This window comes from Ascidiella aspersa, chromosome 3 (assembly GCF_963924565.1).
Source record: "Ascidiella aspersa chromosome 3, kaAscAspe10.2, whole genome shotgun sequence".
In the NCBI taxonomy this organism is placed as follows: Eukaryota; Metazoa; Chordata; class Ascidiacea; order Phlebobranchia; family Ascidiidae; genus Ascidiella; species Ascidiella aspersa.
The window spans coordinates 19,243,664-19,256,681 of NC_139449.1; the positions used below are offsets into that span (position 1 = coordinate 19,243,664).

The 13,018-nt window shown below is 45.8% G+C and overlaps 1 protein-coding gene across 1 annotated transcript in view; it reads left to right on the forward strand.

The window, feature by feature from the left end:
* Positions 1 to 10,089, forward strand: part of LOC146160598 (uncharacterized) — a 58,029-nt gene extending 47,940 nt beyond the window's left edge. Inside the window, exons 9-19 of the mRNA XM_083384971.1 lie at positions 3,221 to 3,400; positions 3,811 to 4,320; positions 4,547 to 5,167; positions 5,298 to 5,353; positions 6,240 to 6,428; positions 6,590 to 6,948; positions 7,078 to 7,300; positions 7,706 to 7,841; positions 8,499 to 8,747; positions 8,897 to 9,117; positions 9,228 to 10,089. Coding sequence (XP_083241097.1) covers positions 3,221 to 3,400; positions 3,811 to 4,320; positions 4,547 to 5,167; positions 5,298 to 5,353; positions 6,240 to 6,428; positions 6,590 to 6,948; positions 7,078 to 7,300; positions 7,706 to 7,841; positions 8,499 to 8,747; positions 8,897 to 9,117; positions 9,228 to 9,528 — 3,045 coding nt within the window. The 3' untranslated portion in view covers positions 9,529 to 10,089. The remainder of the gene's footprint in view (positions 1 to 3,220; positions 3,401 to 3,810; positions 4,321 to 4,546; positions 5,168 to 5,297; positions 5,354 to 6,239; positions 6,429 to 6,589; positions 6,949 to 7,077; positions 7,301 to 7,705; positions 7,842 to 8,498; positions 8,748 to 8,896; positions 9,118 to 9,227) is intronic.
* Positions 10,090 to 13,018: the final 2,929 nt, after the last annotated feature.

The window sequence follows — 13,018 nt, forward strand, 5'->3', positions numbered from 1 at the left end:
GCTGAAACAACTGGCCGACGTCGTCATGCGACAAAAGAATGGCGAAGCCGCGAACCAGTTTCGTTTGGGAGCAACTGCCGACTTTGCAGGAACCGATATCCGCCACCAAAGCCTTTTGGCTTCTGGTTTCCGACGCACTTCTGACTTAGCGGATATCGCCATTCAGTCTTCGATGGAAAACAGAAGAAACAAAAACAATCGACGCGTTTGCGTTATGGACTCAAAGCTGTTGGAGTATCGCCACTGCGCAAAATCGCGGGTAAAGAGCACTTCTCTTTCCTCATCTGCAACCAGCATATACTCCGAAGAGGATACGTACAGGTCTTCCGCCAGCTCATCTCCAGTTCCCTCTTGCGCGTCAGATTGTCCGTCTGTGGTATCGGGGTCTCGGAGAAACTCATTCAGCCTCTTAGAAGAGGAGGACATTGTGCCACAAAACAACAACAACGCCAATAAACAAGAAGAAGGAATAGTGAAGATTGAGGGCGACCTACTGCTTGTCAACCTTCGCGAATTTAAAGAAACGCGTGGGAGCTGTGGTTGTTCCGGAGTGCCGTGCCAGCGGTCCCTAAGCGACCCGGTACCAGATGCCAAGCGGGACGCAAACCCATTGCGCGTTGTCCCCGAACAGTGTCCGATTGTCGTCACGGTGGGTGTTTATTGTGTGCATTATTCATAGGTTCGCGTCCCCCCCTTCTTGACAGGCAGCCATTAGGCTTTCAGATACATGGGGCTACCATTAATTACGCGCTAGCACCGTCCGCGTGGGAGATGTACTGTTCCACGTTCGGTTGTCCGATTTCCTATAAATGTAAACACGCAGATGTCATACGCAGCCGGTTTTGTTGTGATTTCCCGATATAATTTACCATTTCCCCTTTGTTCTTTCGATCGGTTTGTGGGAAAACGCCGACCGTGTGCGTCACATCTACACATGGCTTCAACATATATTTATTCTGAGGCACAGGACAGCCATGTGTATATGCGATTCATAGTGGGCCGGATCTTCGTCGCATGTTAAACAAGCTGCTCGTGTCTCGTATATTTCGGTAAAAAACAAGACAGAAAAGACGCTGAGCACACACACCGAGCCACTGCCGCCTTCCGCGAAATCCGTAACTAATCGAATACTGATTTGTCGGCTAGACGCTTGTGTCTAGCGAGCATTTCTGGGACTGAGCGCCGTTTCGGCACAAATTGATTTTTCTTAGTCCTTTCTATGGTAACGCGTGTAGCCGCTGTAGGCCGATCGCCAAACATGGTCGAGAACGGCGGGTAACCTGCGCGTAATTGTTCGGTTCCCTGTAAGCACCAGCGCAGACCGTTAATCGCGCTAATTACGGCGCTATTCGATTTTTCTGGGCACTGTTCGTCGCCGTTTGGCATTTTTGCTTGCGTCTTGCTCCGGTAGACCAACAGCCACTCTTTGCAGTCCATTTTCAAGTCCGCCTGCTTTGAATGGCATCAAAGGGCGGCCGAGGTCGTAAAACTAAAGAATTATTAGACTTTCACCCTGTGTCGAGAGCGTTTTATGAGCGAGTGAGCGCATTACGGCCAGAACGAAGCTGAACCGAAAACGACCCAGTTCCGTAAACTAAACTATTGTCGAGTTTATTGCGGGGCACGGGGACGTGTTCCTCGCTCGCAACGATAATTTTTAAGTTCTAGGCCAGATCGAGCGCGTTTGCTGTGAGTTGCGCGTGTGTGGCCATATTAACCAGGATGGGCGTGCGGCGTTATCCATCTTAACTTTTCCGCGGCTTACTCGATTCTTCAAGGCAGATCTCGTAATCCGCAGTCCATCTTGCTTAGTAGCCGGTCTTTACGTGACTGACGATAGAGCAGGAGAGTGTCTGGATGCGTGGACCGCCCATGCCAATGTTATTTGTTTGCTTCCTTTTGTTTTTATTTGCGCCCTTTGCCGCTGGCGACCCGTCGAGCCAATTTTTGTGTAAATACACCTTACGGAACGCATCTCGTCGCCCGTGCGTTTGTTGTGATAAGCGCGCTTCTTAGCCGCTCCAACGCGACAAATCCTCGCGTACAAATAGCTCTTAGCGAAAACGCCACCTTCGTGCCACGCATTGTCGACACAGCGGCGATGACAGGTCTGCGTCAGCTGCAATAGAAGAAGTTTTCGGACGCGGATAACATTCGACCGTCGACGCCAGCGCTTGTTTTTACTGTGGCAATATGCGCCCAAATGGATAATAAAGCCGATTCTACATTCTAGAAATACCAAGACATTCGACCTTCAATTCAGTAACAACCTGTGTCGTTAGGGTTGGTTGTGTATCGCATCGCCATTTGTAAAGTATTTTAACAATGTACACCCAAGTGTCCGACGGCGTTACTTGCCCTTTCCGACACATCAAAGTTGGGCGTTTTCGCGACACGTTTACGACCCGAACAATTGGTGGCAGAAATCTTGTAAGGGTGTTCATTTGAAACACTACCAGTTTATGACCGAAACAGAAAAGCGAAAAGCGTGTCGAACCAAATTGAGGGCGGCATAATGCGCCCCGCGTTTGCATTCAATAAAAGCTGTCGCATCGCTCAAAAGTCATTTCCATTTGCTTTCTAAAAACATCCGCGCTAATGAATGCGACCCGCTTCTGCACCCCAATGCGAAGTGGAAAAAAGGCGCATTGTCTCTTCTCCCTAAAAACTTGTTTTTCGGGCCAATCGATTTTTCCGGGATGAACATGGCACAAGTGGTTGGTCGCGAATGTAGGGCGAAATCGGGCGCCCATCGTTCGCAGCTTGATACGTTTCGAGTGCCATTGTTTCGAAAATAGACCGCGCAAATACACTGCCGCCGCGCATCTTCACTGTATCGACGCGACGTCCACGTTCGGCGTTCGCCCCTTGCTTAAGTAGTTCGGCGATATGACCGGTTATGAGAAAACAACGTTACTGCGTCACTGTGCGTTATTGTTGCCGGTCGCGAATGACGTGGGAGTTGGAAAATATTAGTATACCTTGTTGCTGGTGTTCGTAAGGTTGCCGATTGTTGTTACAAGAACGGTTTCCTGTCACCGTTGTAGTTGGCCGTCCGAGTCAAAACATAATGTAGCGTCCAAGAACAACATACGTACATATCTTTATGTCTATCTTAATATACATTGTACAGCATTAAACAGCTTACGTAAATGTACCACAGGAACTAATTCGACATAATTTTATCATGTTTTAATAATTTTATTATATCATCTTTCAGTCAAAAGAGTCTCAGACCGACGAAGAGGACGAAGAAGATGAACCTTGCGCCATCAGCGAGTTCTGGCACCTGGATGATGACGGAAGGAGGTGGTCGCGCCTGGACAGCAAGGGATCCCACCTCAACCGACTTCCCTCTTCACCTTCGCGACAGCTTCCGCATCTGGAAGAGACACACGAGGTGAGAAAATACTCGTTATTCGACAAAACTCACAGCTTTGGCAAAACTTAGTGACACGGGTCGGGTACGCTTTGACCAAAATATTTTAAACAAAATTTCACCGTCTCAATAAGAAAATCGATTAGGATAAGCTCCGTCGCTCTGCGTTGCTGTTTTGAATTCGGTTTACATACTCGGCGTGTTATTCATTGCAAGGCAAGGCGAGGTAATTTGCATTTGGAACAACAGCCGATAGATCGTGACGCTATTTAAACAGAGGGTCGCGCTTTTCATGTCACCCTATATTTGCGCCCGCTAAATGGCGATAAAAAACGGTGATCGATATTGCGCTTTGACGCGCCTTACGCTTTTAGCGCCAGCTGTTAGAAGAACGTGTTGTCTAACGTTTTTCCCTATGATTTGTGCGGCAGGAACCGGGAGATGTATTTACCTCCACTGAAGGGAACGACTCGGAAATACAGTCGGTCCAGCAGAAGCCGATCATCGACGGCGCCATGCGACACTTCGGCAGCAAGAATCCCGTCAAATCGAAAAGCAACAGCTTTCTGAAGCGGGTCGGCGGTGACCTTAAGAAATTCGGTTCATTTCGTCGTATGCAGCGCACACACTCGACGGACGGCAGCGATTCGCGCACCAACAAGCCCCGTCTTCCCGCCGACCACCGCTCGAAGGGACTCCGAAAGAACGGCAAGATTGTCATCAGTGAACCGACTCTGCAGAGCGGTCACGATAAGATCGACAGGCTGCGTTGCGTGCCCATTGAGCCGCCAGCCGGGGACATTAGGGAGCTACAAAGCCAGCACTTACGGGGAAGAAAGAACTCGTCTCATTCACTGATCAGCTCGTCCTCGTCTTCTGGAAGCGGTGGCGCAACAAGCACAGCATCCACGCCGGCCGGAAGATTTCGCTCTTTCACAGAGGTTTGCCGCCGTATTTTAATAAATCTTTGTTCATAGATGTATTTGTGTAAATCTAAAGGAATTCAGGTGGCACTGTTTAACAAACAAACTTGTATTCAAATTTTGACAAGCTTTCGCACAACCGTGCTTCATCAGGTCGAAACTTATTTTTAGGTTGATATATTCAAAAGGCATAGTTTTGTTTTTGTTAAATATTGACAGCACAATAACAAATGTTGGTTTACAGGATCCCGTATCCAGATCGCATTCCGGCGACCTTGATTCGATTTCTCCCCGTCTCTTCGACCGCAGTCGCGTGTCGCTGGACTCGGTGGCAAAGGCGAGAGCACAAACTTTCCCCGACGCCGAAAACACATTTTTCGTAATGCCGAAAGATCACGTCCGCGGCAAGTTTCCGACAGCGATTCGTGAGTTGGATTCATCGGAGGATCAGTCCACCCCCCCTTTTCCTTTTGGCGACAGCGAATCTGCAGAGCCCCAACAAACCACGATCGAACGCAAAAACCAAAGGCCCGTAAGTGTCTATGACAACCTTCCCCAAAGTGCGCTCCATGGATCCGCCTCGGCCCAGGATCTTATAAACATCCTCGATCCCACCGCTCCATCGGTGGACGACTCAGGGGTCTTTATTGGCGGGAGCCAGGAATCCCTCGATGTTGGGGCCACGGTTCCGGACGCCGCATTTTGGAGCGTGGATGACATCGTTGAGCAAACTCAATCGCTTCAACAGATTGTAAGCACATGGGACCACGAGCAAAATGATAAAGCAAAGCAGGAACAACAGCCGGATTCAAATTCAGTTGATCTACCAACCTCCAATGACGTGTTACCATCTTACTCGTCCGAGGTTAGTTTGTCGCTTTTGGATTACCTATTCTGTGATTGGTAATTTAGACTTTGTAATTGATCCGAGAATGCAATTAACAGTGTTTAGTTTTTGTGTTACGTGTCTTTAACTCGAAGTATTGTTTGCATAGACCATTCCGCAGACCGAAGATGAATCAGCGGCGTCGAACGGAGATCAAAGAACAATGTAAGTGTTTTATTTTGTTAACGTATTATCCCAAGCCGTTTGAAGCTAAGCGTGATTGGCAACGTTTTAAAAGAAGCCACAAGTGTCTTTTAAACTGGCTGTATATCTTATCATTGGATCGCGTCATGGTTGAATTGGCGAAACGGCACTACTCGTTTTGCAACAGTGCATATAAAGTGCAGCCGTTATCTCATCAGCACTGCCATTTTTGGTCAGCATAAGTCTGCGGCTTGTTGCGCTTCACAAAGGTCACATCGCTAGCTTCGTCGAATTGAATAACGTATGCCGCTGCTGTCGTGAATATAATCGTGCTCGCTTTGTGCAACATGACACGACATTACGGGGAAGTGCAGCATATACACATATCTGCAGTAAAAAACTTTGCAGCGCCTTGTCAGCCATTAAGATCGGCCGCAAATGTCTTACCAATTTGCCGTGGCCTAAATTTCGTCTAAAAATGCACGGTGATCCGATACGCGCTGTTTTCGCATGTTATCTAAGCCGAGTTAATTGTACCGCGCGTTCGCTGTTGGGGTTCAATGAAAACGCTCCCATTTCGTTGTTAGCCGGTGAATAAAACCGTGAAATCGGATTGCCATTTGGGTCGCCGCCCCGACATGCCTCTTACGTGCCGATTTTTTCTACTGCATGCTTACTGTGCATCAAGAGCACGATGTCACAAGTAATCCTAAAACAGCAACCTGGAGTCGCCCGATTCGTCTATATTGGCAAAATGCTCGACACAGTAAACGGTGTTTTTGCTTCGTAGCGCCGTGTCTGACATTCTTGTCAGAGAGTAGCCTTACATCGGACCAGCGCTTCTACATTTGGAAGAATACAAGCCTTTGGCCTTGTTTGACAAGTGTCTTTTTTATGTTCTACTCAGGCTCCGACAAGCCCGCTTGAGATGGGAGAGCTTTCACCGGGACCACGCGCCCGGCGGTGCCTCACAGCCCCTCCAACTGCACAACCTGTCGGTGGGTCAGCTGATGATCCTCAGACGCCTATCCATGCTCAAGCTCACCGCTCTGCTCGAGAGCTACGCACTTAACACCAGCAAAGGCTCATTGAGTTGGTGAGTTCTGCTGGCAGGCTTGTTTTTCGACGCTTGTTAACGCAAGCCAGGACGCTATCTAGACGTGTTTGTGTGTCTCCGTTAGATTAAAAAAATGTATATTTCACAAAGCGCTGCATTTAGCTCGACCAAACTTACAACCGTGATTCAATTGTTTTAAGGTCTGTGCCGCGCTTTATTCGCCGCATCAAAGTTCCTGACTACAAGGACAAGGCCGTCTTCGGCGTCCCACTCCTGCAGAACGTGAAGCGGTTCGGCCAGCCCTTACCCCAATGCATCCAGCACGCCCTGGCCTACATGCGCCGGACCGCCCTGGACCAAGTCGGGCTTTTCCGAAAGCCCGGAGTCCGCTCGAGAATCCACAAGTTGCGCGCCAGCTGCGAAGAGAACCCGCTGTTGAGCAACTTCGATGAGTGCAGCGCCTACGACGTGGCCGACATGGTGAAACAGTTCTTCCGCGAGCTTCCCGATCCGCTCATGACTATGAAGTTGTCGGAGACATTCATCGGCGTATTTTTATGTAAGTGTACTTTTGTTGGTCTTTTTCCTAATTTTGCTTGCTTCCCCCGTTTTTATTTTTTATAAAACCTAAAAAACGTTATCGGATTCTTTATTGTTACGTCCTAATCAATTAATTTATTTGCTGCAGACGTACCCAAAGAGCTGTGGCTTCAAACCCTGCAGGCCGCTGTCATGCTGCTACCGGACGAGACCCGGGAAACGCTCAAAACCCTAATCTGCTTTCTTAGCGATGTGGCCGCCCGGTCGAGTGAAAACCACATGAACGAAACCAATCTAGCAACCTGCTTCGCACCTTCGCTTTTCTATCAGCAGTTTGGGAGCGTTAAAAGCGTCTCTTCTTCCTCTCCAAAGTAAGTCCTCAACCATTGTTGGAATAGTACGAAAGTTTGCGGTGTAGGACGCAGAAAATAGCGCCGAAAACAAGCTTTATTTGGAAACAATGTGGTCGAGTTTCTCATGGCACATACTGAAATGTACTTCGAATTTTGTAACAAACATTAACCGGTCTGGTATTGGGAGTTGCATTTTCGCCAGAGCGCGTTAGCCGCTAATGTAATCGACCGTGCAGTCAAAACACACGCAAGAGTTTTCGAAAGCATACAACGTTTCGCGAAATGGCCAGGGTTCAACGCTGGGTTAATCCTGTGACTTTCTTGAACTTGTCGCTGACAGGCACGGCGACCATGTTTCTATAGATATAATTGTCTGTCTGGCCGTGACATGGGCACAAACTTACCAACCACTTGTTTTTCCAGAGTACGAAAGCAGCAAGGCGGAAAGGGCTCGACTGGTATGGCGCTGGGGCGACCCGACATGAAAGAAATGAACGAGAACGCAGCGGCCAACAACTGCCTTGCATTTATGATCCGGCACGTCAAGAATCTCTTCAAGGTGAGCCTCGCGAAACAAAATGCGGCGAACTTTTGCCCTGAGTCACGCGTGTCACGGATTTGCATGCGAACTTGATACATCCGTTTGCACTTTGTCGCCGCTCACGATTTTGACTTGGCCCTATTTCGGTTAATATTACATCTCAAACCAACCAACAACAAAATTGTAGTCGGATTTAGTTTGTCGCCTGTGCGTTAAAGACCAGTCAAGCGCATTCAAGGACAAACTGGGGGTCAACTCGCTTTTCTGTCTTTTCTGTTCCGTTGACTGACAGATCCTTCTTCTACAGTTTGCTTCTATTTGTTGCGGCTTGGCAGTCGAGCGCTGCGCTGTTTGGTTACGAAACACGAAATAAGCCAAGCTTGGTTTGTTGGAATTTAATTACGCCGACTGTTGTTGCTAGTTCTTGGCGAATGTGTTTGCTTTGGACAAAAACAAATGCACTATGTTAATCGTAATACACCTTTAAATAAACTTCCTTCGGTATGTCTAGTTTTGAATGACGACCCATAAACGAATTTGAGTCAGACACCCTCCCCTTGACTTTCACAGTAATTTTATCTCGAAAAATAATACCTACACTGAATCACCAACGTCCTTCGCTGCGTCGACTTTACCCGCCCCGATGTCTCACATCCTTTATTTTATGACCAACAGATCTCGGAAGACGCGATGACGCAGTGTCGCATGTCGGTTATGCAGCAAAGCGAGGATGTACTGGCAGACGAGATAGGCCTGACGCCGGCCGAGGTTGGCGACGACGGCACCGACTACTACGCCGATTTCCACGCCTACGTTGACCGGGTGGCGGCTCAGACGATGCGCGAGGAACAGCGTATCTCGCAGAATAAGGGCGGTTGGCAGAACGTTCCAACCACCCAGGGCAGCGACCTCATGTTCCGAAAGGTAAGAGTTGAGTTGCAGCGATTCTATTACAATTTCGTTGCATAACTTCGTAATATCTCCCAATATTTTAAAAACTGCGATTTTGTCTATTTTCAGCTGCATATAGTCAATACCTCAAAACTTTTTCTAACTGCCTGTGTTTTTCATAGATGAGCGACGGAAATCCTCTTCGCTTGTGGCGCTGTCAGGTGGAAGTGGACGGTGCTGATGTGCGCCAAGTCATGGATCGCGTCCTCCACGAGCGTCACCTGTGGGACGAGGACCTGGTTCAATGGAAAGTCCTCCAGCAGCCGGACGAGCGGACTCAGCTCTTCCAAACCGTCCGCGCCGAAATGAGCCCACACCCGAGCCGCGATTACTGCGTATTGAGGTTGGTTTCATGTAACACGCATTCTGTTTTTGCCTATATTTTAGCATTTTTGTTTACGGTTTTTAATTGCCTGCTATATATTTCTTTAACCGTTGCGTATTTCTTACCAGGTCTTGGAGAACCGACGTTAACTCACGCGGTGCTGCGGTAATCGTCGAAGCATCTACGAGTCAACCAAACCTCCTCGGTGACGTCAGAGGTGTGGTGCTAACGTCGCGTTACGTCATTGAACCGACCGAGGTTCCCACCAAGTGCTTGCTAACCCACGTCTGTCGTGTGGACACCAAGGGTCGCAACCCGGAATGGTATAACAAGGCCTACGGTCACGTCGCCTGCCAGCTGCTCCTGCGACTTCGGGACTCAATCCACGAGATGCCACCTAAATCTTCCCCTTGCCCCACCTCTGCATAAGTCCGAATCCTAACCTACGTCTCGGACATGATGGTGCTCACTGGATGCGCCTTCAGACACCCGCGGACACACACGAAGTTCAACACCGGTTATTTTTGTTGTTTGTTTTCGAATGCTGCGAGTGTTTATATTCTGTTGTTGTCTGCATCACCTTTTAGCGTTTTTCGAGCCTCCACTGACACGGCAACGTGCGAATTTTTGCTCTTCACACTTTTGTTTTTCTTGCGTTTTCGTTCTATATACATTTCTATATATATTTATATGCGGCAAATTAAGAGGCCGAATAGCCCGTAACCAGCTCGCACCTGTTCCACATCTCGCCAACGTATCTATCGCGTCACAAAGCGCTAAAACAAGGAAAAGCCGCCCAACCCAAAACCTCAAGTAGCATGATCCTACACTGCCGCCCGTCTCAGTCAGCATCACCAGGTTACGTGTGGTCATCTCATAAAGTCGCACATATCTTCCACCGTTCTGCTCTTTCTATTTTTTCCGTTGTCTGAATTATTGCCCTCCCCTCGTCAACGCAGAGATTCTTGTTTTGTTTTTCTTGCGTGAGCACTGAGCATTGTTGACGTGTTGCGCCATTGTTTCTTTACTTGTTTTTTTTTTGTCTGTCGATCCGACCTTTCGTGGTCGATTCGCTCCCTATCCTCTTTGTGTTCTCGCTTCACGCGGGAACAGAAAAAATAAACAAAACAAAACCTTCATTTTATCTTTCGAAGTTTTGCGAGAATAGTTTAATAAAGTTACCGCTTTGTTTACTAAAGTGGTATCCCGAAGTTGTTTCAACAAAATTTGGTTGTTGTGTGTTGAGTACCTAAAGTCGGGGGGGTGGGGGGGGGGGGATCATTTTAGATGATTACTATAGCAGTGAATTTGTTAAACAAAACATCATGAGTTGATCTACAAACATTTCTCTCCTGGCTAAATAATGTAATAAAGTTCGTAGCTATATACTATAATATGAAAATACCAATCACTAAACTGTTAACGTTGATATTAGGGCCCCTTTTTGCAACAAAGTGTATTGTTTCTTGATGACCCGATATTGTCGGAGTAGAGTCATGATTTTTTTGGAAGTTTTTCATAATATCAGATACTTCACTGAATTAGTAGTGTTTTTAGTAATGCAATTCCGTTATTGACGTTTTGTCATTTACCGCGTTGTTTTTTTACGATGTGGTATAAAATAACAAAAGAAACTCTTATTTCATATATTGTTGAAAAACCTAAACTAAAAACAAATTTTGATCTGCCTAAAATCTAAGGCATATAATTGGCAGAAATCAAGAAGACGTCGTAAGTCGTAATATTCAGCCATGGTGATATTTCGCAGAGGTGTATATTACGGTTGTTCTCTAATTATACTAAGACTAATTGGCGTGATTAAAACCGCGTGCACAATTTCAACGATATCTCTTCACCGGTATGAAAATCGATATTAAGGTCGCTTCAATGCAAATGGGAAAATAAGTTATACTTTTTTGAATTCCCAAAACATGTTTTGCGCAAATAATGATTTTGTCAATTGTTGTCACTTGTCCACACGAATTCGTTTCCCACACAGTCATCTATCAAACATTTGTTAGTCGGTAGGGTACGCCTTGAGGTCGACGACGAACCCTGTGACATCATCGAGTCGTTTTCGCTAGGAATGCCAACGTCATAGACCTCGAAGACAGGCGTGCAGAAGCCGAGGGGAAAGTCGTTAGTTGTTGATGCCGAGTCGCCTTTAAACGCTGAACATAAGAAAAATGCCATCTTTTAAAACAAGCGGATGGTAAAATAGTGTTTTTTTTTAAGAAAAATTAATATTGTTTATTTTTCTTGCGAATGGAAAAAGTAAAATGTATTTTTTATGAGGACAATTTGCAAATCATTTTGTTTACAATCTTTGCTACGGTTATGAAAATAACGTGACTTACGCATAAGACTTGAAAATATTTTTATTTAAATACGACTTATTACTAGAAATTAAATTCGCCAGCGATTTTTTTATAAAGAGCCAGACGTCGTACTTTCGTATTTGATAGATATGGTATTTCTCAATCATACATTTGTGCTTAGCAGTTCCGGTATGTGGAGAAAGGATGACTTCTTCATTAGCCACTCGTATCCAAGCAATATCCCGCAGTAAAACAAGTCTCCCGTCGGTCTGTTAATCACAAAATTGGTTATTAACTAGTGGAATCTTTAACAGTTGTAAACCAATACACTGCACACTTTATTGTAAGAGAAGTGATTTAAACCTAAAGCCATACTTACAAACTCAAACGACAGTTTGCATGAGAAATGTGTTTTTACTATAAAATTGTAAACCACCTGACATCCCTTGCTCTTCGAGTTAATGCGAAGTTCTTCTCGCTTGCGAAATCTCCGCTGGGCTTCCGCCAATATCAAAGTCGTGTGCTCACTCTGCTCACTTATTCCGTTCAGTTCAGACCTTAAATTATTCTCTTCTTTTGCCTGAACGTCAGCATGACGCTTTACCTTCTCTAGCGCCAATTGGATGTCCGATCGGGTGTTTCTTATCGCCGCTAGGGCGTCCTTGGCCTTACTGTTTCTTGACGCCTTGCCACGAATTTCGAATTCGTCTTCCACTAGATATTGCTTGTTGGCATTTAAATGCTTCATCGCTTTCTGCAAATCAGACGTATAGTCATTTTACTTCAAAAAACACAATTTTTACACAAATAGAAATTGTGGCGATATCCTAAAAACTGTTTTGTCACCTCATGCTCTTCTTCCTTGTGTGTACGCTGCAAAGTGTGCTCCTGGATTTCGTTATTAATATCTTTTAAATCCTTCTCGTGCTCGGTAATCTTATCATCCGTCGTCTGAACGTTCTCGTCCATTCGTTTTCGTTCGCCGAACACCCTAAACACCATTTAAACATCTTAATAAATGTAACTACACTGTAAAAAAACACAGGTGCAGCCGCCGGCACATCGCCGGGACCCCAGAACAGAATATATTTCATTTTAAAATATGTATGTTAAAAACTAAAATAAACTTCTAATTACTTCATTTCGAGTTACACGTTACATCAGAGCCCTGACTGGCGAAGTCCCCGCTTCTCTGCGGGTTAAGCAAAGTCCACAACAGTTCAACGTATAAGGTATCAACAAAACTTATAAATAAATGTTATGCGGCTTTTTAACACGTCTCTGAAATGTACTGAACCTGTATTCGGTATTGATAAGTTGTAAAGCTATCGAAACAGTCATAACTCATAACGTTGTTCACTACAATAAAACGCTTTATTTAAGTTAGAATATTGCTAAATGTTCATAAACATTTATCTTGATTTCGTTATTTATTTTAATCGCGTAAATGTTTTGTGATAGAATTTATTCTAAACACGAAATTTCTTTTTAATTTTATGTGAAAACCTGTTGTTACTGCTTTGACCACGGTCAGACAACCTATCTGAACCTTTAACTCTATACTAGTGTATAATTCTAGAAAACCTTTCTAAATCTTTCGT